The following is a 25,025-nucleotide window of genomic DNA, read 5'->3' as shown; positions in this document are numbered from 1 at the left end:
TTTAAAATATTTATTTATTTATTATTTATTTGGTTTCGCCATGTCTTAGTTGTGGCAGGTGGGCTCCTTAGTTGTGGCATGCAAACTCTTAGTTGTGGCATGCATGTGGGATCTAGTTCCCTGACCAGGGATCGAACCCAGGCCCCTTGCCTTGAGAGCGCAGAGTCTTAACCACTGCGCCACCAGGGAAGTCCCTGTTGTTGTTGTTGTTGTTTTTAATATAATACTAACATAAACTGCTACCCATACCTCTGGTGCAACAATTTCTTTGGACTTAGAATTTTATTTTGATGTTTACTAGAAGAACTCTTGTAATTATAAAAGTAAAAATATAAACAAAATATATCGGTTAAGATATTACAAATCTGATTCTTCGCATATAGAGTCTGATTCTTCTGAATCACTTTTTGACTTGCAGTCATCAAAATCAGTGTTTTTTTCCTGCCCACACAAAATTGTTCTTAGTATCACTAAGAACATTGATAGTGTAACATTTCTTGAAAGAATTTTCTTCCTAGTCACTGACACTTTTTAGTTTTGATGCTTGCACTTTCCTGATCTTACCAGAAAGTGTCACAGAAAGCTTTCTAGACACTGTGGCTCACATTTCTTCCTTAAATGGTCCCTAAATGGTTTGATGACTGAAGCGATCACAGGTGACAGTTACCTGGATTATGAGATGCATCCATATTTTAGAAATGATTAAAAAAAAAAAAAAAAAAAAAAGAAATGATTAAATGTGCATATTAGAATTAATAAGATAAGACATGTAACAAAAAGGCATATACTGCTCTCAGTAGGGAAGACTCTAAAATAAAATGTCATGCTCTTAAATTTTAATCCATAAAATTAATGTGATCTGCCCCTCACCAAAAAACATGCTAGCAACGAATTCCAAAGTTTACATGGCCCAACAATTTCATTTCTAAGCATTAATTTGCAATGTCAAATAATATATGTACAAGGTTGTTTAATGCACTATTTTTTATAATAGCAAAAGATTGAAAACGACTAAAATGTCTTTTCTTACAGGACTGGATAAATAAATTATGGCACATTGATACAATGGAATATTTTTCACCCATTGAAAAGAAGGAAGTGGCTTTATTACATATCAAAATGGAACAAGTCTTCAACTTATTTTGTTAAATGAAAAAAGTGAAGTGCAGAGCAGTGTATATAGTATACTACCATTTGGGTAAAAACAAAATCAACAAGTTATATATTATGCAAATATGTATAAATGACTCTGGGGGAATAAATAGGAAACTGTAAGATGGTTGCCTCCTCAGAAGGAAACTGAGTGCTTGAGGTGGGACCTGTGGCAGATTACTGTTCGGTAAATACCCAGCTATTCAACAACCCCACCTCTTCTTTGCCAGCAGTGTTAAGGGTCTAAGTAGTTTCCAATCCAGGAGATGAAGGAGGATTGGTTTATTTTCCAGATACTTAATTTTTTAGTCTTTTTTGCAGCTAGAGCAGTGTGAAATTTATCACATGAGAAATTTATCTTTGTCATTTAAGGTGGCCATCAGAGAAGATGATGAAATGAATCTTGTAATTTTCACTTATATGTTCCAGTATCAGTGAATACAGGGACTAATGAGTGCTGATTAAATGCTCAGGATTTTCTTGAAACCTCTAAATTCTATGATAAATAATTGACCACTGTGACAATAGAACATAGGTCATTAAAGTGTATTCCACTGCAGTAGGTTGGCAGGAGTTCAGACAGTTCTCTGAGAATTTGTTTAACCGTGTAGATTAAATGGAAATATATTTTCTATAATGAAACTTGTCAAAATGAGAGGGAATCAACTGTTTTCAATCATAGGATAACTATCTAGGTAAGCATGTTTTAAGGAAGGCAAATATTTATAGGGGTTTAGCAGTATTGAATGCTAATTTGCTTGTGAAATAATTTCAGAAACTTATTTGATGAGGAAAAAACTGGAGTACCTTAAAACATTGTTATTTCTACTAAAATATGGGTTATTTCACTTTATATACATAAATATCAGACACAGTGAGGGAAAAGTGTCTTCAATTAGAAGAACCAACTTAGACAACTATTTCCAAAACTTCAGTCATTTTAGAGTCACCTTATGACTTTGGTGATATCCCAGTACCACCTGTGTAATATTATAATTTAATATTTTTTTAATTTATTAACTTTGAAAAATTAGGGTTAATTTAGCCTCATCATGTATTTGTGAAATGATGAAATATTGTTTATACATTTTTCTAATATGCATTGCAGTAAATGCCAAGTAGTTAAAATAGCGTTTATCCTTGTGCTACCTAAAATCATCTTACATATAACCACACTTTTGGAAACTGTCTTAGGCTGTTAGAATATAAAGAACAACATTTGATACTTTTAGATTGCTTATCCTCAGTTTAGTTCGTGGTTGACTTTATCTCTTCCACTAGGTGGCAGTCAAAGTCATGTTTCGGTTCAAATATAAGAATTTTAAGAACTGCTTTGGGCTAAAAGATAACGTGCTGGACCTGCTTATCATTTTGTTGGACCTGGGGTCTAATTAGACTTAGGTGAAGGAAGGAGCTTGTCACTGTAGAGGAATGATACATGTCACAATTATTTGGATTATTTGGGGAACTTTTGCAAACTACACAAATCCACTTTTCCCTCTGCATGCCTCCGCTCCCCTCTCCTCCCCTCCCCTCCCCTATTAGTTTTTTTACCTGGTTTGGGGTGGAGTGAGGAATGTGGGTGGCAGGGCAGGAAGGTTTAGAAATCTGCTATACTGTATTTGATAATATTCCGTTGGCAATCACTGGTCTTAGAGATTGTTTTCCTGCTTTTCCCAGACTTTCTGGTAACCAAATATTAGACCTGGTATTCAGGATTGCTTAATGCTTTGCTGCTGCTCTGGGATTATGACCTTTGGGAGTTGACTACCCCAGCCAGCCTGAAACCAAACTGTGAAGTGGTTAATTTGGCTTTGAACTTCCCTTTTTCCATTTTCTCAAACTCTGTTTCCTCTTCCTTTTTTCCCAGGACTTAGGGCTTTCTTGCTCCTCTCTATGTGCCCAGTTTTTCTCAGGGAATTCACTCAAAAATTTCCTCTAGACAGTGCTTTGTAAATTATACTTTTTCTTCCTCCCCTTATTCACTAGTGCTTATCTGTCCTATCCGTGCAGGGCTCTTTTGTCTGTTTCGGTGTTATGATGGCAAACAATCTGATGTGTCAAAGACCTAGTCTATTACTTTTCCATGGCTGTTTGCATTTTAATAAGGAGAATCCTAGAATATAAAAGCCTAACCTAGGCCTTCCCTGGTGGCACAGTGGTTAAGAATCCGCCTGCCAGTGAAGAGGACATGGGTTCGAGCCCTGGTCCAGGAAGATCCCACACGCTGCAGAGCAACTAAGCCCGTGCACCACAACTACTGAGCCTGTGCTCTAGAGACCGCGAGCCACAGCTACTGAGCCCACGCACCACAAGTACTGAAGCCCATGTACCTAGAGCCCGTGCTCTGCAACAGTAGAAGCCACGGCAATGAGAAGCCCACGCACCACAATGAAGAGTAGCCCCCTCTCACTGCAACTAGAGAAAGCCCACGTGCAGCAACGAAGACCCAACACAGCCAAAAATAAATAAGTAAAATAAATAAATGTATATAAAGAAATTAATTAATTAATTAACTAAAAGCCTAACCTAAAGGTTAGATTTTTCTAATTGATAACATTTCAAGTACTCTGCTAAGCCAGTGGGGTAGAGGTAGACATTGAAAATAGGCAGTTCCGGGTGCCCTTCAAACATACTAAGCATGCTTATGGCCCCTATTTTTTTTTTTTTACAGTGTCTACTTGTCTACACATCTGTAAACTGGCCTCTCTCACTTTCATCTGTCGATAATACTATCACTGAATAGCAGCCTGAATTGATTCTTTTTGGTATTTGTGGTCCTGGGTCGGGGGGGCACATAACAAAGTGAAGAGTTTATCTATTAATGTGCCCTGGACCAATAACAGTGATTGGGAGTGATTATTGAGGCTTGGTAGTTTCATAGTTGGGGATTTATACAGATCTAGAAAAGTAGTTTTCCCAAGAGGGTTGGTTTCCAGAGCTGCATAAATTGCATTTTGAGGAACTTGCCATCCGTGTTAAATAGACAGGACCAGGGCCCTTAACCATTTATCAGTGCCATGGAGCTGATACCAACTTGCTGATTGTATTACAACTTCTGTACCCTTCCCTCTCCTTCCTCCTTTTCTCCCTACTCTCCTCTCTCTCCTCTTTTCTCTCCCTTTTTAGTCCACTTCTCTAACCTCTCTTCTCCCCACTCTCCACCATTATTTTTCTCCAGTGGAACTCTTTTTGCTAAATGCTTGAAGAGGGCAACCCTGGCCATGGATTCAGAGATGCTTTAAATCTAACTAAAGGGACTTCCCTGGTGGTGCAGTGGTTAAGAATCCGCCTGCCAATGCAGGGGACACGGGTTCGAGCCCTGGTCCGGGAAGATCCCACATGCCGTGGAGCAACTAAGCCCGTGCACCACAGCTACTGAGCCTGCACTTTAGAGCCTGCATGCCACAACTACTGAAGCCCATGCACCTAGAGCCCATGCTCTGCAGCGGGAGAGGCCACCGCAATGAGAAGCCAGCGCACCGCAACGAAGAGTAGCCCCCTCTCGCCACAACTAGAGAAAGCCTGCGCACAGCAACAAAGACCCTATGCAGCCAAGAATAAATTAATTAATTTAAATAAATAAATAAATAAATAAATCTAACTATGGACTTTGTTAGAATGGGATCTTATTTCTAGTCCCATCAGAACCTTTTTATTCTCAAGTTCACAGGTTCTTTTACTTTTGTCTCTCTTTCCAGATGTCTTTGTTTGCTTAACTATCCTTTTGTATACATATCTGCTTACCTGAGTTGCTTCCATTTCTTTCCTTATTCTCTCTGGTCTGTCTAATTTTGCTGTTTCCTTCCTTGCCTCTAAACTAATGCTTTATTTTCTTCCCTTTCTTCCTCCCTCATTGACATTATTTGGACAAGCCTGAAGAAAGAGGGAGCCTAATGAGTTTGGTGCTCATTAGTGCCAATCAAGTGTGTTTTGTTGGGAGGAAAGGGTATGAAGAGTTGGGCTAGCATCTTTCTCTGTCTACTCAGTATTATAACATCTCCAAGTATATAGTTGAAAAGGCTTTTAGTGTGTAAGCCAAAATGTAATGCAGGGGGCTGCAAATAAGAAAAGAGTTTATTGGGGGGGGGTCTTAAAATTACAATTCGGGAGACACAGATTTGGGTAATCCTGAAAGTGTTCTGAGGAAGAGAAAGAGTCAGGGGCTTATAAAGACAAAAAGCCACAAGGTTGTTAATTGCCTGGGAAGAATTGTGATTTATCCTTAAGGAATCACAAGTTGTTTTAGGATAGGGGTCCTACAGGTAGATAGACTGTCACTAGTTATTTTAGGGTAAGGATCCAATAAGTATCTTGAGTTTCTGGCAGATGTTCTGGATGACTTGCTTGTAAGGTCAAAAGGTCACACTCCATCCAGGCTGAGACATGCATAAGTCACAATTCCTTAATGGCTTCCCAGCTCCATTTTCGAGAGCTGTCAGTAATACCAACTCCATTTGGATTTTCCTTTCACAAGTAATTATACTATTACTGCAAAAGCAATGAAACCAATTGCAAGTGTACAATAAGAAAATTGAAACTCCTTTTAACAAACAGACTTAAAATCAAATATTTTAAAGTTATGGAAGCACATGAAATTTATGGATCTTGTTAAAAGCCTAATGGATGACTGTAACCCAAAGATAAGGAACTGATGTAAAAATAACATACTGAGATTATGTATCTTTGGCTTGCCTATTATTTTTTAGTCTTAGTCTGAAATTGTCTCCAAAAGTCTATTACATATTTTTTCTATGGCTTCTTTTTTTAAGATTTCTTCTTGCAATCTGTTCTGTATTCCTTTGTCACAAGGTATGGTTTCCAAGATCTTTTTTTTTTTTTTAAATATTAATATATATTTACTATTATTTATTTATTTATTTATTTAATTTTGGCTGTGTCGGGTCTTCGTCTCTGCGCAAGGGCTTTCTCTAGTTGCGGTGAGCGGGGGCCACTCTTCATCGCGGTGCACGGGCCTCTCACTATCGTGGCCTCTCACTGCGGAGCACAGGCTCCAGAAGCGCAGGCTCAGTAGTTGTGGCTCACGGGCCCAGTCGCTCCACGGCACGTGGGATCCTCCCAGACCAGGGCTCGAACCCGTGTCCCCTGCATTGGCAGGCAGACTCTCAACCGCTGCGCCACCAGGGAAGCCCCCAAGATCTTTTAAATATTAAGAGATAAGTGAATGCCTCAACATTTTAAGTGAGGAAATATGTTTTCTATACAGTAATATAGAAAATTACTTTGGTGCTGCACTTAATTTAAAAAGCCTGATTTCATTGCAACAGCATCACACTTCCTCATTTCTTCTATTTCAGTTAGTTTATAGTTTATCTTGGCATGTTCTCACTACTTCAATTAAGGTAATTTGTCTCAAATTTGAATTTGAATTCCAACAATTCATGTCTCTCATATTTGAATTTGAATTTCATCAAATTGAAATTTGCATTTCCTCAAATTCATATATGACTTGTTTATTCTAACACGAGTTTTTATATCTACCAATACCTCTGATTTTTTATTTTCTTATACCTCTTCTGTAGAATAGCTTAATCTTCTCTTAAATCCTGTCTTATTCATTATAAATTGATGTAGGCATTGGTGTTCATTCTGTCTTTGTTGTTATGCCCTACGACTTACATATTAAAATTTAGATTAATTTATTATATTTTATTTTGTTTCTCTTTTATTATAGTTAGAGAATTATTTTTATTTTTTATTATTTTTCTTATTTATTTATTTATTTATTTATGGCTGTGTTGGATCTTCGTTGCAGCGGACGGGCTTTCTCTAGTTGCGGGGAGTTGGGGCGCAGGTTTTGCATTGCGGTGGCTTCTCTTGTGGTGGAGCATGGGCTGTAGGCGCGCGGGCTTCAGTAGTTGCAGCACACAGGCTCAGTAGTTGTGGCTTGCGGGCTCTAGAGCGCAGGCTCAGTAGTTGTGGCACACGGGCTTAGTTGCTCCACGGCATGTGGGATCTTCCCGGACCAGGGCTCGAACCTGTGTCCCCTGCATTGGCAGGCAGATTCTTAAGCACTGGGCCACCAGGGAAGTCCCTGTTTTTATAAATATTTTCTATTTTATTTATTTCAGCTTTATTGAAGAATAATTGGTCTATTTTATTAAGGCTAGTAAATTTGGGTGTTAAAAATAATTGCTTAAAAAGAGGACATGGTCCTTAAACGTTGCTAGTGGGATTGAAACATGGTATGGCCACTCTCTTTTCCTTCCAGTTTTTTTGAGATATAACTGACATCCAGCACTGTATAAGTTTAAGGTATACACCATAATGATTTGAGTTACATACATTATGAAATGATTATCACAGTAAGTTTAGTGTACATCCACCATCTCATATAGATACAAACTTTAAAAAATAGAAAAAAATATTTTTCCTTATGATGAGAACTCTTAGGATTTACTCTCTTAACAACTTTCATCTGTAACACACAGAATTGTTAACTATATTTATCATGTTGTACATTACATCACTAGTAGTTATTTATCTTGTAACTGAAAGTTTGTAGCTTTTCACTGCCTTCATGCATTCCCCACCCTCATTCTGCCTCTGGTAACCACAAATCCGGTCTCTTTTTCTATGAATTTGTTTGTTTTTGAAGTATAATTGACATACAGCCTATGTTAGTTCCTGTTACACAACATAGTGATTTGGTATTTCTGTACGTTTTAAAATGATCACCACAATAAGTTTAGTTACGATCTGTCACCATACAAAGCTATTACACTGACTATATTCCCCATACTATTCATTTCATACCCGTGACTCCTTTTGCAACTGGTATAGCCACTTTTTTTTTTCTTTTGGTATAGCCACTTTTGAAAAACAGTTTGATAATTCTTAAAAATGTTAAATATAGAATTATCGTTTGACCTAACAATTCCACCCCTAGGTATATACCCAAGAGAATTGAAAACATGTCCACACAAATATAAAGAAATGTCCATAACATTTATAATAGCCAAAAGTGGAAACAATCCAAATGTCCTTCAGTTGATATATGTATAAACCAAATGTGATATATCCATACAACAGAATATTATTTGACTGTAAAAAAAGAATTAAAATATCAATATATGCTACAACATGTATGAACCTTGAAACCATTCTATGTGAAAGAGACCACACAACAAAAGACACATATTGTCTGATTCAATTTATACGAACTGTCTAAATTAGGTAAAGTCATAGAGACCGAAAGCAGATTAATGGCTGCCAGGGGCTGAAGAGGGGGGATAATGGAGTCCAGGATTTCTTTTGGGGTTGATGAAAATGTTCTAAAATTGGTTATGGTGGGACTTCCCTGACAGTCCAATGGTTAAGACTCCCTGCTTCCAATGCACGGGGCATAGGTTCGATCCCTGGTCAGGGAACTAAGATCCTGTATGCCTCATGGCAGAGCTAAAAAAAAAACAAAAAACAAAAATTGATTATGGTGATGGAGGCACAACTCCATAAATGTTCTAAAAACTATTGAATTGTACGTTTTAAATGGGTAAATTTTATGGTATGTGAATTAATATCCTAATAATTTTTTTTTTAATTAAAGAGGGCATGGGGGATTTCTGCTTATGACAAGGGCAGATTAAGGAATTTGGACCAACCATCTTGCTGAGAATAACTAGAAAAACTGACCAAAAAAAATGTTTTTAATCTGCCTAAAGACATGGGAGAACTGATAAAACAATGAAGAATAATGGGGTCTAGATCAAGAAGAAGGAGGAAACCAAGAAAGGGGAGTCCAGCATTTCCTCAAGGGTATCTGCCAATTCCAGTTGATTAGCTGGGTGGCTATTAAATTGACAGAGCTTTCAACAGCTTTACAAGGCTAGAGGGAGAAAAACTGGAATCCAGGGTTCACTAATAGTAGGTAGGCCCCATGCAAACTTTAGGTTGGAGGCCCTAAGGTCTATAAGCCTAGAAATATGAGTGAACTGGAAATAGAATGGCCTTTGTTCAGGGACTGTAGCTCAACTTTAACTCATCTCAATCCCTAAAACTGGATTAAGGTAATCTAGGACTGCTAAATGTCTCAAATAAGCTCCCAAAAGCAAATGTAAACCCTTTCTAAAGAAAATATTATTCTAGGCTTCAACTTATTTATACTGTTTTCTGTATACTAGAATTCTATTAAGTATTATGCCAGGTACGTAATCAAAAATAGCTAGGCATAAGAGAGGATGAGACAACATGATTAGAAATTAAGAGACTTGATACACAATGAAGACTGACAGATGATCCAGATAATGGAGTTATCAGAAACAGACTTTTTTTTTTTTTAAACATCTTTACTGAAGTATAATTGCTTTACAATGGTGTGTTAGTTTCTGCTTTATAACAAAGTTAATCAGTTATACATATACATATGTTCCCATATCTCTTCCCTCTTGCATCTCCCTCCCTCCCACCCTCCCTATCCCACTCCTCCAAGTGGTCACAAAGCACCAAGCTGATCTCCCTGCACTACGTGGCTGCCTCCCACTAGCTATCTGTTTTACGTTTGGTAGTGTATATATGTCCATGCCACTCTCTCACTTTGTCACAGCTTACCCTTCCCCCTCCCCATATCCTCAAGTCCATTCTCTAGTAGGTCTGTGTCTTTATTCCCGTCTTACCACTAGGTTCTTCATTACTTTTTTTTTTTCCCTTAGATTCCATATATATATGTTAGCATACTGTATTTGTTCTTCTCTTTCTGACTTACTTCACTCTGTATGACAGACTCTAACTCCATCCACCTCACTACAAATAACTCAATTTCATTTCTTTTTATGGCTGAGTAATATTCCATTGTATATATGTGCCACATCTTCTTTATCCATTCATCCAATGATGGACATTTAGGTTGCTTCCATGTCCTGGCTATTGTAAATAGAGCTGCAATGAACATTTTGGTACATGACTCTTTTTGAATTATGGTTTTCTCAGGGTATATGCCCAGTAGTGGGATTGCTGGGTCATATGGTCGTTCTATTTTTAGTTTTTTAAGTAACCTCCATACTGTTCTCCATAGTGGCTGTATCAATTTACATTCCCACCAACAGTGCAAGAGTGTTCCCTTTTCTACACACCCTCTCCAGCATTTATTGAGAAACAGACTTTTTAAAGACTATGTTTAGTATGTTCAGGGAAATTGAAATAAGGTTGAGAATTTTGGCACTGGCTAGAAATGTAAAAAAGAACCAAATTCATGGAAAATATTTATTGAATAAAAAAATAACCAAATGGAAAATCTGAAACTAAAAACTAAAAATCAAAAAACAGTAACCTGGGCTTCCCTGGTGGCTCAGTGGTTAAGAATCCACCTACCAATGCAGGAGACACGGGTTCAAGCCCTGGTCCAGGAAGATCCCACATGCTGCGGAGCAACTAAGCCCGTGCACCACAACTACTGAGCCTGCACTCTAGAGCCCGCGAGCCACAACTACTGAGCCCACGCGCCGTATCTACTGAAGCCCGTGCACTCTAGAGCCCATGTGCTCTAGAGCCCGTGCTCTGCAACAAGAGAAGCCACCACAGTGAGAAGCCCGCGCACCGCAATGAAGAGTAGCCCCCGCTCGCTGCAACTAGAGAAAGCCCACACACAGCAACGAAGACCCAACACAGCCAAAACTAATAAATAAATAAATATATAAAAAAAACAAAAACAAAAAAACAGTAACCTAAGGTAAATCAATCAATGATGAAAACAAATCAAGGCAAGGATGTAGAACAATGGGAATGATTATGCAGTACTAGAGTAAGTGTAAATTAGCATAATCAGTTTAGAAAAGGGTTTGTAATTATCTGCTAACATTGAGTATACGCTGTTTATAATCAATAGAAATGTGTGCACATTTCACCAAGAGCCATGTACAAAAATACAGATTATGAGTTATTCATAGGAGTGCCAAACTGGAAACAACCCAGATACCCACCAACTAGGAATAGTTAAATAAATTGTATTTTCATGTAATGGAATATTACACAGCTATGAAAATTAACAGTCTACAGCTGCATGCAAGAATATGGATGAATCTCAGAAAGATAATGTTGGCAAAGGAAGCTAGACAGAAAAATACATATTGTGTGATTCCACTTTATGTAAAGTTCAAAAACAAGTAAAACTAATTTCGTGTGTGTGTGCACCTGTATGAACGTATGTGGGTCTACACTCATTTGAAAATATACTAGAATGTTAACTGATTATTTCCTTTTTTATAAATTTATTTATTTATTTATTTATTTATGGCTGTGTTGGGTTTTGGTTGCTGTGCACGGGCTTTCCCTAGTTGTGGTGAGGGGGGGATACTCTTTGTTGCGGTGCATGGGTTTCTCATTGCGGTGGCTTCTCTTGTTGAGGAACATGGGCTCTAGGTGCGCGGGCTTCAGTAGTTGTGGCATGTGGGCTCAGTGGTTGTGGCTTGCGGGCTCTAGAGCGCAGGCTCAGTAGTTGTGGCGCACGGGCTTAGTTGCTCCACGGCATGTGGGATCTTCCCGGACCAGGGCTCGAACCTGTGGCCCCTGCATTCGCAGGCAGATTCTTAACCACTGTGCCACCAGGGAAGTCCTTTTTTTTTTTTTTTTTTTTAATTAATTAATTAATTTTTGGCTGTGTTGGGTCTTCGTTTCTGTGTGAGGGCTTTCTCTAGTTGCGGCAAGCAGGGGCCACTCTTCATTGCAGTGCGCAGGCCTGTCACTGTCACAGCCTCTCTTGTTGAGGAGCACAGACTCCAGACACGCAGGCTCAGTAGTTGTGGCTCACGGGCCTAGTTGCTCCGCGGCATGTGGGATCTTCCCAGACCAGGGCTCGAACCCGTGTCCCCTGCATTGGCAGGCAGATTCTCAACCACCGCGCCACCAGGGAAGCCCTAACTGATTATTTCTAATGGGTGGTTTTTATTTTCTTCTATAACTTCTATATTATCCTCAACATAAACAATGTACTACTTTTATAATGAGAAAAAAAGTTATTCAGAAAATAAAGCATTCCTATAATTTAGGATAAAAATAATATATACAAAATGAAAAACCCATTTTATTAAAAATAATGTTTAAATCACCTGTGCTTCTATAGGATGATACAAATTATCTTTTTTCTCTATTTAGGGGATGTTTTGTTTTGTTATTTTGTTTTGTTCTTGTATAGAGAATGTTCTGGAAAAAAAAGCATAAAGAAATATATTCCCATCACATAGAGGCAAGTGTTGTTAAAACATTTTAGTATTTTTTTTCTATCCTTTTCTATGATATTTTATGAGCTCATATACTATATACAATTTAATGTGCTACTTTTTCAGTTTAAATTTCTGTTGCGTGCTGTTGTTACTTCTGTAAGCTATTCCCTAGTTGCCGGCCTGCCTGCCTACCTGTTTCTCTTGTTCTCTGCTTCTGTCCTTCCCTCTCTACTTCCTTCCTCCCTTCCTTTTGTTCTTCTATTCCTTCCTTTTGTCAGTAAACATTCACTAAGCTCTTTTTGGTGCCAGACACTTTGGGGAAGGAGATGGACACTCAGCAGAAAAAAAGGTGGGGGGGAATCACTATGATGAAGGGTTATAAATATTTGACTTTTTATGTATATATACAAACGCACACACATATTTTTTTTTCTTTTTAACTCAGTACTCAATTTTCATTAGGAAAAAAATACTGATTTAACCCATCCTGATCCAGCATTACAAAGAACCCATGGGATCATATCCCAGCGAGTAACTATGCTGTAGGGTCTGGCCAAGCCCAGTCAGGAGTAGAATGAGGTCATTTGTGGTACTGATGGCTAGGTGTTTTGGGGGTTTCGGTGCAGGCATTGCTCTGTGTAAGAACATTCAGTGGTCTAGGGCAGGAGTCAGCAAACTTTTTTTTCTGTAAAGAGCCAGATAGTAAATATTTTAGGCTTTGTGGGCATATGGACTCAATTTTGCCATTGTGGAGCGAAAGCAGCCATAGATAACACGTAATTGCACAGGCCTTGCTGTGTTCCAATAAAACTTTATTTATGAAAACAGGCCATGGACCAGATTTGTCCTATGTCCGTGACTACCAACCTCTAGTCTGCAAGGAGAGACTCTGGACTCAGGTGTAAGCAACCATAGGGACTGGTACTTCCTATTGCTGTGACCCCTAGGGATACCTCTTGCCATGCTTTTAGAGAAGTTAAAAAAGTGAGGCCCACTCACCTTAATTTCACTCCACCCTCACAGTTGCTTTTAATGAAGTTGTTGTAATCAAAATAGCCTTTTGGACAACAAAACAATCTCTAGGCTCCCCCTGAACCTCATGCCCCTGCAGCAAGCCTAGAGTTCTTTGGCAAGGTCATCCAAGGAGTTTAACTGCCATAAACTCTAGAGATAGTGACTGAAGCTAAGAGTGATAAATAAGGGGAAAGTACCAGGTTTCAAGGAATAGTAAAAAGTTTTACAATAAAAATTATTCTTAAGAATCACTGAAATGTCCCAAAAAACTGTAAGCAATTTTCCATATTCTTTCTGAATATCATTTTAAATAAATATGTATTATTTAAATATATCATAATTTAACAATGTTTAACTATTAAGCTGTTTACAATTTTAATTATTTTAAATGATGCTTTGATTAGCAGCTTTCTACATATCGTATTTAAACCATATTTTGATTTCTTCTGATAGAGTGTCAAAAGTATAATTATTAGAATAAAAGGATGTAAAGCACAATTAAGGTTCTTGATATATATAGCCAAATTGTTTTCTAGAAAGGTTGTGCCACTTTATACTCCTACCAGCAATATGTGAAAGTTCCTGTTTCAAAATCCCCTTTCTAGCACTGTTTATTTTCTTTTTTACTAAAACATCTTATATTTTGTTTATAAAACTTTCCTATATGTAAAAGTTGGTAAGAGCCAGTTGGCAGCAGGTTTCACGTTGGACTCTTGGCCTTTATCAGTCTATTCTCTTATTTTGGGATTGGTTTGCGGAGTAACATGTCATACAACCAACAATGGATTCTGGTCAGACTACTACAGTATTTGCCATCTGGGTTGAAAATACAGCCATGGTCACCTGAAAGGCCAGTTTGTGTAGACGATTTGTTGCTGTCTTTCCAGTGGCAAAGCAGAAGTTCTCTTAGCCCATTTACCTTTCTTGGGAGCCACGATAAAGACTTCTAACGCATGATAAGTAGTATCCCTTTCTTAAGTTATGGAAGAAGAATAAGAAAGAGGCTCTTTTTCTTTGGTAGTCTGTTTAAAGAGTAGATGAATTTTGGTTTCTGTGTTTTCAATTTCTAGATAACAGAATTAAGATAATGAAGAAAGCAATTTTAGTGTTCATCCGAAGAATCACATGTATATATTAAAAATAAGATTTATCTCAATATATATACTTACTGAAATATTTACCTTCTTTCATTACATTTCAAGTTTTTGAGGAAATTTTAGTTAAAATGCTGGCCTGGCAATTTTCTTCTTCCCTGCTTTTTTTTTTTTTTCTTTTTAATGGGGAATAACTAGGTTTTGAAACTAGAAATTTCATTTCTTTTCCAGAAATTCTTTTGGTAGATTTGTGTAAGAAGGAGAGTAATAATTGGCATGACATTACAGGTTGAAGCCTACAGTGTCTCTGTAATTTATTTGTTTATAATTAATATAAATAATTATTTATAACTAAGTATATAATTAAGTATATCTTAATTATAATTTATAATTAAGTGTTGTTAATCTTCCTTTGTGGAATGTCAGTCAGTATGTTCCACTGGAACTGCTTTTTCTAGATAGAAGATAGGATGTGGTGATGGTGGTGTTGTTACTGTTTTATATCAACCTAGTGAAAAACTAAAGAACTGTTATGTTTGTATTTACTTACAGGTGTTTTAGCATCTTAACTTTGTTGAAAGTTCCTGATGTTTATATAATTCTTTTAGCCTCATTCCAGTGCTGATACTAAAAGCAAAACAAACAAAAAAACCTTTGCATTTCTGTTACTGATCATTTTGTGACCATGAAAGAAGAGATTGTTTGTTTTCAGGACAGTAGAATTAAAACAATTTATGTGTTTTTAAAAACCAAAATTTGAAAGCATGAATTGCATTGAAAGAATTTTTAAATTCATTCTTAGCAGAATCTGCATTTAATTAAACATATAGTTTAATTAGCCCTGAGAATTAATATTCAGGTCAAGTTCTTTGTCCATATGTCATTAATGAAGATGTCTACTCATGGCTTAGTAAAAGCTTAGAATTCTAAAATAAAGAACCCATAACCTTCAACCAGGTGTTTATTAACATTTACTTTTTTCATATCATCCTCATCAGTTAAAAAAATAATAACAACCTAAAACTTTGGGACTGTATCTATTTATGTGTGTGTATGTGTGTTCGTTTGCAAATTATATACATGTACTTCTGTACTTATAAATTATGTATATTATAAAACATAAAAATAGAAAATTTTAAATTATAAGATATAATGATCTTGATAAAATTAACTTTAAATTTTATCTATTAACAGTACATTAAAACTTTTGTTTTCACTTTATGATATTAACAGTAAATAGAATATGCTTTATTATTTTTGAAACTCTTATAACACCTTGCCACAATAGTAATTCAAGCTGATTTGAAATTCATTTCTGCTCATCCTACAATTATGTGGAAGTTTTTGTTGAAATTTGCCTGGTTAAATTTATCCTCCTTGATATGACTCAGTTCTTACATTTAGTGATTGCTGTGCTAGTTTGTGTATTCTGGTATCCCATGTTATTTTTAAAGTCCAAAATACTCCTATTTTTACTGGCTTAATACTGTTAATTTGCAAACAACCAGTAGCTTTGTTCACCTTTCTTGGTTCTCTCTCCAGTCTATCCTCCGACCTCTCCTCTGCTTCAAAAAAAAAAAAGCATTGATTTAGAGAGAGCCTTCAGAAAGCAGCTGATCTCTTTGCTCAGGGAAGGGGAGAAATTAATAGAATCATCCTTCCCAGGTTAACTGGGATTAAAATCAAAACTGTTACAACCCAGTGGCTTCTGGCCAGAATGCAGGAGCTGCCTAGCTGGTCTGAAAGCTCCATTGGAGGGGAGCTAAATACAGTACTTCAGGAATGTCCTTGTTTTTCTCGACCAATTATTCCATGTCTATAAAACTGCAGTTTTGAGTTTTTATTGGTGACAGACATTATTTTCAACAATAAAATCATGTAACAATGGAAACATTTTTAAACATCTATTATCAGAATATTCTCTGTATATTGTGAGTTTTTTTAAGAGCAACTGCTTTCTCAGTCCTTGTTAAAATATCTTTATCTTGAAGGGAGATAGATTAGATATGTGGGCGGCTATTTTGGTTTTTGATACCTGCTGTGTACTTATATAGCATACTGTCGATAGCCACAAGTCATCATAGAAGAGGTCAACAAATTTGGAACAGTTGTCTTTTTATAGAAGAAAAGTATTGCCTTCATACTTAAGTTTGACAAATTTTTAAGATATTTTGCCACAAGATAACCAGCAAATTTCTGTATGGTACACAAGATTTTTTCAGTCCCTCTTGGTCTCATTACTAAATTTTGAAAGAATATGTTACTTTAATATTTGTTTTTAAAGTTCTTTTTACCACATGATATATCATATATACAGAAGAGTGCATGATACATACGTTCAATTTAAAAAAATAATAAAGCCAACACCCATCCAACCAACAACAAGGTCTAGAAATTAGCTGCACCCCAGAAGTTCCCCATGTGTCCTTCACCAAGCACATCCCTCTTCCTCCCTACAGGTAATCACTCTCATGACATTTGTGTGATCATTTTCCTACTTTTCTTTATAATTTTTTGTCTGTGTATCCCTAAATACTGAATTCAGCTTTACCTGTTTTTGCATCTCATGTAAATGAGATCACACTGTATGTATTCTTTTGTGACTTCTGTTTAGCATTATAATTTTCATCCAAGTTGTATATGACTCTACTTTCATTGCCAGTGGTTTGTAGCATTTTATTCTGTAAGTATCTGCAGTTTATTTATCCATTCTACTTTAGAACATATGGGATGTTTCCAGTGTGGGGCTCTTACAAAGAATGCTTCTGTAAACATTAATATATGTGTCTCCTGGTATACATATGCAAGAACTCTGTGATATATACCTGGGAGTGGATTTGCTTGGTGGTAGTGTATGTGTATAATCAACTTCACTGGATAGTGCCAGACTGTTTTCCATAGGGATTATACCAACTTACATTCCCACTAGAGTTTCCATTGCTCTACCTCCTACTTGTGCTTGATATTGCGAGATTGTTAAGTTTTCACCATTCTGATGAACATATAGTGGTATCTCATTCTATTTTTTTCCAAGAGATTGAGGTTGGTAAAATGTTATTAATGATTACTGGTTGTGGGATTATAGGTGATTTTTATATTTTTTATGCTTTTAAAATATTTCCTATAGTATTTACACTTACCTCTTCAGCTACCATTTCATTGCTCTCTTTCCTCTTTACGGAAAACTCTTTGCAAGGATTATTTGTGCTCACCATACCACATTTTTCTCTTGAACCCAGTTCAGGCAAGCTTTTGTTCTAACCACTCCACTGAAACTGCTCACATGCAGGTTACCAGTGGCCATTTCATCAACTAGTCCTCATCTCATTTGACTTAGCAGTAGCACTTGATACAGTCATTCTCTAACCCTGAAAAAGTCTTTAATTTGCTTGAGGATACCACAATAAATTGATTTTCTTATAGGTTGCTGCTTCTCATTTTTTATAGCATTTGATACTTTTGATTATTGCCTCCATCATTTCTCCCCCAGATATATATTTAAAATTTTTTTAAACTAAAGAAAAGTTAAAAGCATTACACTTATAATTTTTTATTAACTTTTTTTCTGATTATAAAAGTAGTACAAGTTTTGATGATCATACTATGGTTATATAAGATGTCATCATTGGGGGGAACCTGCATGAAGTATATTATGGGAGCTCTTTGTACTATTTTTCCAACTTCTATGTGAGTCTAAAATTATTTCAAAATACATTTATTCACCACATTTTATTGAGCTCCTATGATATGCCGGGTACTATTCTAGGCCCTGGGAATATAGTAGTGGCCAAATTGACAAAAATCCCTGCCCTCATGAAACTTATATTACTGGAGGTAATGAATAATAAATAAAAAATATGTATTATGCTAGGTAGTATAAATGCTAAAGAGAAAATGTAAGGCAGAAAAGCAGAGATGGTGTATAGGAAATGACAAGGATAGAGAAGAGGGGTTGAAATTTTAGATATGGTGACAAGGATAGCCAAATGCCTCATTGAGAAAGGGGACCTTGAGGAAGGACTTGAAAGAAGTAAAAAAGCAAGCCATGAAAATATTTAGGGAAAAGGCCTTCAGAGCCTTTGTTTATACCTGAAATTATTAACTAAGGTCCTAAAGTAGGTACATGCTTGCAGTGTGTCGGGAATGGTGAGGAAACTACTGTGGTTTGTGTGGTAGACAATGAAGTCCTAGAGGTGGGGTGGGGGAGAGGTAACAGAGAGCAGTTTGATATATGAATCAGGAGTTCAGGCTGAAGATAATAGTTTGAGTGCCATCAGCGTACACATGATATTTAAAATTATGTAACTAGATGAATCCACCGAGAGATTGAGTGTAGATAGAGAAGAGAAAATGTCTGGATTAAACTCTGGGTTACTCTGACATTTAAGGGTTGGGGGTTTGAGAAGGAGTCGGCAAAGGAGGCTGAGAGTTCTTCCCTTTAGGATTATGTCTTTGTTGGCATGTGAAGTCCTCCATGTACTAACCCAGGTTTACCTCATCTCTTACTACTTCTCTTCTCACTACTTATAGTTTTAAAAAAATATATTGTGCTCTTTTTCTGGGTTCTTTCTACATGCTTTTCCATTCTTTGAAGCACTGTTTCTTTCCTTCTGTTCCCTGTCCCTGATTAACTCCTTTATATCTTTTAGAATTCACCTCAACAATAGCTTCCTCAGTGGTCTGCCAGACGTGGTTTAGTTTCCCCTTCTATGTACTCTATACATACCCAGCATCACACAATCTTCTTACTCCCATTATTGCTCATAAGCATTTTCTCTCTTTTTCTATTTTTCTCTCTGGATTGGAATTGCTTACTTATGTATCTCCTCCAGTAGATTATGATCCTTGAGGTTCTATGTCCTATTCATCATTTAACATTTAGCACAGTGCTGAATACTTGGTTGGCACTTAAACAATATTTAATAAACTAGAGAACCAATAAATTAATTAGCCATAATAGAAAGAGAAGAGCTTATACAGGCTCAGCCTTTGGAGACAGTGAGTGAAGTTGGAGTGTAAAGCAGGGTTTTTGTGAAAGAGGGTGTTATTTAGGCATCAGAGGAAGCAAGAAACATGTCGGCAAGCCACAAGTTACCAATATTTTTTTGTAGCAGTAAATATCTAGGTACAATGGCTTGATTAACTTCTTTTCGGTCTTCTTTATTGAAAAGCTGCCTGGCAGACATAGTGTTTTACCAAGCAGGTAGAAACAAGTACAGTGGGTTCATTATTTTGAATGTTTATTTGCATAAGATTTTTTGAATACTTGATTCCTTTTTCATTTTCTAACAAACTACTCCAATCTGGCAGGTGTTTGAGAGTTGCAGCTTCCATAGAGATGTGAATAAAGCAATAGTTTGTTTCTTTTTTAATTTATTAATTAAATAATTTATTTTTGGCTGTGTTGGGTCTTCGTTGCCGTGTGCAGGCTTTCTTTTTAGTTGCGGCGAGCAGGGGCTACTCTTCGTTGTGGTGCCCAGGCCTCATTAAGATGGCTTCTCTTGTTGGGGAGCACGGGCTCTAGGTGCGTGGGCTTCAGTAGTTGTGGCACATGGGCTCAGCAGTTGTGGCTCAAAGGCTCTAGAGCACAGGCTCAGTAGTTGTGGCACATGGGCTTAGTTGCTCCGCCGCATGTGGGATCTTCGTGGACCAGGGCTCGAACCCGTGTCCCCTGCATTGGCAGGTGGATTCTTAACCACTGCGCCACCAGGGAAGCCCTAAAGGAATAGTTTTAAATGAAGGGTCTTCATATTGAGTATGAACCTTCTTAAGATTCATGGAATTGTTATTAAACTTCAGAGAAGCATAACTCGTCAGTAGAAGGGTGGAGACAGATTTAAAAGCCAAAAATTTTTAAGGAATTTAAGGAGTGGAACCTAGAAAAGGTGTTAGGTAGAAATAAGGTTTCTTTGTTTATAGGTGTATTAAATGAAAATAAAGGGTTTTGAGTCACATTTTAAAATATTTTTTTAAATTTTGCTGAATGTTAAAAGCATTTTTTTTCTGTAGCATGACCATAAATATTTTTAAGGTGAGACAAATATAACTTCTACATAAAATATTATGATTTATTTTCAGTGTGGCACAGTTGAGCTACATTTCAAATGGGAAGTAACATTGATAGGGAGCACTCATGTGAAACTGTGTTCAAAAGAAAAAGCCCAAGTTTCAAAAAATGTTTTATTCTGAATATTATCCTCTGCATAGTTTTAATTTTAAAAGTGTTCTCAGATCCAACTAAAGTTCAATTTAGAAATATAATTTATATTTTTTGCTTTCTCAGATGAAGCTTTAAGCATATGTTTCTAATAATTCAGTTAAAATATGCTGGGTTGTATATTTTTAAAGAGAATCTGCATTGAAAAGATTCCAAAATATTTGTTTGAATAGGCACTCAGCATCTTGATGAAAACTGTTGGAAAAGAAAATCTTTCAGAGTCATTCTGCTCTCTTGAGTACCCAAGCCAACTAAACTGGTACAGTTAACACTTCTGTAAGAGGCCAGGAGCCAAGAAGTGTAGCTCTTCCTGGACTGCTTTTCAACAGGCCTTCAAGCCAACTTAGTGCTTGATATTAACACCATTGAATTTTCAGATAATAAGCTACAAGTAGAACATCTACAACTCTTTCTATCAATATCATACTTATTAGTCTCTACTAGTAATCCTTGATTAGCTTAAATCTCTGCTTTATGTTGGCCTTAAAGCTGTAGCTTTAATTTTGTCGGATATCATACTTACAAAACAAGAAGAGAGTGCCCTGTAGAGCGTGACCCCACACTGTCTCCCAGACATAAATATTTTTACATTGCTTTTTAGTACTACTGAGTGTCACAGTAGAGATGTAAATTATTTAGAACACCTTAATGCTTTGGAAGGAGAGGTAGTTATCTCAGCCTACCAAATTTATAAGTAGGGATAGTTTATTTGGCCTCCGACCCTTTCGTTTTCATTGTATCCCCTTGAGATTTATTGATACCAATGAATTCATTTAGCAGTTATTGCTTACTATAGGTAGTATGTCATGTTGATCTCTATATCCACATACTTGCTCTAGTAAATGCTCTTAGATATTTGTTGGATTGAACTAGAAAGTACCCACCAAATTTAGATGCTGTGATGGAGAGTAAATAATAAAAGAAAGATTCAAAGATTCTGTATGCTAACTAGAGAGACGGCTAAATTTAATTTCTCTAATATCACAGAGTTATTTGGAAAAATAGCATAAACTAAAATTCCAGTCACTTGGTTTTTCAAGTGCTTCCCACAAGATTAGATTAACAGTGTCTCCAAAAATGGTTACCATACTTTAATAACTTTTAAGCTTATTTCAGAACTGTAAATATAGAAGACTTATGTGGAACCAGTGATAAACCTCCTGGCTTTTTTTCCCTTTCTTATTTGGATCTGTGTATAATCTGAAATAGCAAATTGTATACAATTTGGGAGACAGTGTCATTTGTGACTTCAGGGGATCTGAGGAATGCAGTCATTTCATGAGCTTGTGCCAGATCTTTCCATTTTGGGTAGTTTATTAATGGAAAGAAAGCAAATGGAGGGAGTTTCAGTAAGGAACTCAATGGGTTAATGACTGAAAATGATGATTGAAAACCAGAATCTGCAGTTGATTGGGACATAGTTATGAGGAGAAAGCATACATATAAATAGTAACATAATGGTATGTTACTGAAATCTAAGAAAAGTAGAATGAGACAAAATATCTCTAGTGTCTTGATGTTCTATTTGATAGTATTTTGGATAAGTTTCATAAGGGAGATGGTTGAGATCACTAATCCTTAGTACATGAACCAACAAATAGGAATTGTGTTTATCATAAGAAGTAACTTTGGCCCGTAAAGAAGGAGTAGAGACTCTTAACTAGAGGAACATTTTTGTAATTTCTCTGATTCAGTGCCAAATGCTTTTTGAGAGAACATTCAAAGCCGTGTCTGTCTGAGTTTCATTGTTGAAAACTGCCAGCTGCTATATTTCTTTTTAATAACTGATTGAAGGTCTTTCTGTTATGTCTCCTCTATTGCAAAATTCCTTAAGTTTAAAAAAGTGTGTTTAAAGTAATAGCATTATGAAACAAAAGCTTTATTCTGTGGATTGGATAATACTTCTCTTGTGACATTTTCTTTTCCCACCAAAAGTGAGAAGTGAATGCCTTGCCTTGGTACATCCCATTTCTAATGGAGGACAAGAAGTTATTTTTTTCAATGGCTGACTTCCAGAATTTCTGCCTGAACGTTCTTTGTCAAGTGTATATTCCCTTCTCTAGGCCTTTCTATATAGAGCCCACAAACATCGTCAGTGTGAATGATGTCATTCAGAGGGTTAGTGACCATGCCTCTGCAATGAACAAGAGGATTCATTACTACAGCCGGCTCACTGCTCCTGCAGACAAGGCACTGGTAAGGGGCAAAGCATTGCTAATTGTCTAAGGTTAAGTTGAAATGAACTGAACAACATAAGCCACGGCAGCTCCCAGTGGTTGAACTTTTTGCTGGCCATATTCCAAGGATAGCATCATGGAAAGTCAAAGATATTAATTAATGCGTCTTACATCTCAGGCTAGTTCATTCTTATTAGCCTGGCATAGAGAGATTTGAAACAATCTCTCTAGGTTGACAACAGCCTAGAGATTTGTTGGGTTAAATTCTGCTAATCCACAATCCTAAGAGCTTTGAGGAGGATAAGCTGTTGAAGTAGTTTAGGTCATTGATTAATAACATAAATAATAAGTTCTGGTTAGTCTATTCAATTTTTAAGTTTGAAGCTACAAGGGAAAAATGTTTTTAGAAATTTTCTACAGGAGTGAGAAACTGAAATATATACATACATATATATATATTTTTTCCTATTTGGTAATGTCCTTTTATAGATCAAAAACCAGGGTCAAAGAGCAGATACTAAACATTTTAAGCTTTGTGGGCCACCTACTGTTGCATATTCTTCTCTACTTCTGTTTTATAATCATTTAAACAGCCCCTTACCAAAGGGGCTGTTAAAATAAGGTTGAAGGCTAGATTTGGCCCATGGGCTATGGTTTGTTGACTCTTGATCTTATAAAATCTGTGTTATTATCTTAGGATCAAAAATATATAAGTAATTTCATTTCTTATAAGAATTACCGATATTCAGAAATTTGAAAGTTGAAAGAAAAATGAAGCATTCTGAGAAAAAAATAATGATTTTTTTATAGGTAATAATGAAAAGGGAGAAGGGAATTCAACACTCTAGATGTTTACCGAGGGGCAAGGACTGGGCTAGTCACTTGAACACAGATATCTCATTTTAAGCCTTGTGAATTATTAAGATCTCCTTCTGTGTAATCATAGTAGGGACTTCCAAAATATTCTGGGTGGGATAATTTTTTTCCCCAATTTTTTCACGTTTTCTTCCCCTAGGTCTTTACATCAATAGTTGTGATAAAGTCTTAGTTCCATATCAGAATTATCTAAGCCTTCTGGGGAGTAGAAGTAATCTAATATCTCTGGGTCTAGTTCAGACCTCCTGGAGACTGTACTTGCGGAAGCAAACTTCAGAGATACCAGCTGGGCCAGTCTAGGTCTGAGTGTATGTTGTTTGCCTGGAAATTAAGTCAGCATTGTACACCAAGTTGAATCCCTTTTGTTAACTGACAGTGAGATGAGTCTAGTTAATCAAAGTATATAAACAGTGATCTAAAATTAATAATATGTTATGACCATTTTTAATGATTGTGTGTATACATCCATGCTCATTTTCTGAGAATCCCAAAATTATTTTTCCTAAAAGACCTTTTAGGGAAGAGTAATATGAAACCACAGATGTCAGGTCTTTACACAGTTACACCTTTTTATTTCTGAAAATTTCCCCACTTACGTTAATATTTTTACTCTAAATTGGGGAAGAGTAGTAAATTATTTGGCTGCTGACATCTCCTAGATGCTTGCTAAGAAAAGTGTGGCCTGCACAGGCCAGCAATATCAGCATCACTGAGAGCTTGTTAAAAGGGCAGAATCTCAGTCCTTGCTCCAGATCTACTGAATCAAAATCTGTATTTTAACAAATTCTCTGTGTGAATCACAAGAACATTCAAGTTTGAAAAGCACTGTCCTAGACCACTGACGAGAGTGTGGGATCCAATCTTCCAATTTTTCTGTCTCTCCTAATAATTTCTTATCCTCTAGCTTCTAATCCTATCCCTGATAACTTTTGATTTTCACTTTTTCTGAACTTGCTCTGCTAGATATCATGGTTTATCTGCTGCCTGATACAGACATGGTCCTGCCCCTTTTTTCTTTTTACTCCATAGTAGAAGACAGCAGAACTCAGACCCAAGAGGACTGAGGGTAAAGAGAAGGCAGCAGACCTATATCCATATATGCTTTTGTATCTATAGGAAATAGTTGTTTCCAAAGCCACACCAGGCATGGCATTCAAGACATTCTTTGCCCACAAGACACCACCAATCATATGCATAAAGAGAGAAGGATTTGGTATTTTTTCTTTTTGCACCAGTTCGTATCCTGTCTCCCTGCTGAGTCCTAATCCATCACTTTCATCACATGGATGGAAAGTCCATCACTTTCTTGAGGCGTTTCCCA

The 25,025-nt window shown here is 36.7% G+C and overlaps 1 protein-coding gene across 6 annotated transcripts in view; it reads left to right on the top strand.

Annotated features, from left to right (window-relative positions):
• Positions 1 to 25,025, top strand: part of SLC38A9 (solute carrier family 38 member 9) — a 104,849-nt gene that overhangs the window by 19,157 nt on the left and 60,667 nt on the right. For 3 of the 6 annotated variants that reach the window (XR_009007147.1, XR_003621799.2, XM_007195597.3), the window contains exon 3: positions 22,715 to 22,847. Coding sequence is in view for 4 of the 6 variants with exons in the window: in XM_007195597.3 (XP_007195659.3) it covers positions 22,715 to 22,847 (133 nt within the window). In the remaining 2 variants the exon portion in view is untranslated. Of the gene's footprint in view, positions 1 to 1,032; positions 1,199 to 16,760; positions 16,894 to 22,586; positions 22,848 to 25,025 lie in introns of those variants that run through there. The other 3 variants (XM_057540683.1, XM_057540684.1, XM_057540682.1) reach the window with 3 other exon arrangements.

This window comes from Balaenoptera acutorostrata, chromosome 2, assembly GCF_949987535.1.
Source record: "Balaenoptera acutorostrata chromosome 2, mBalAcu1.1, whole genome shotgun sequence".
Classification (NCBI taxonomy): Eukaryota; Metazoa; Chordata; class Mammalia; order Artiodactyla; family Balaenopteridae; genus Balaenoptera; species Balaenoptera acutorostrata.
Note: the sequence above shows the minus strand (reverse complement) of the source record. Positions and strands in the feature narration are given on the sequence as shown.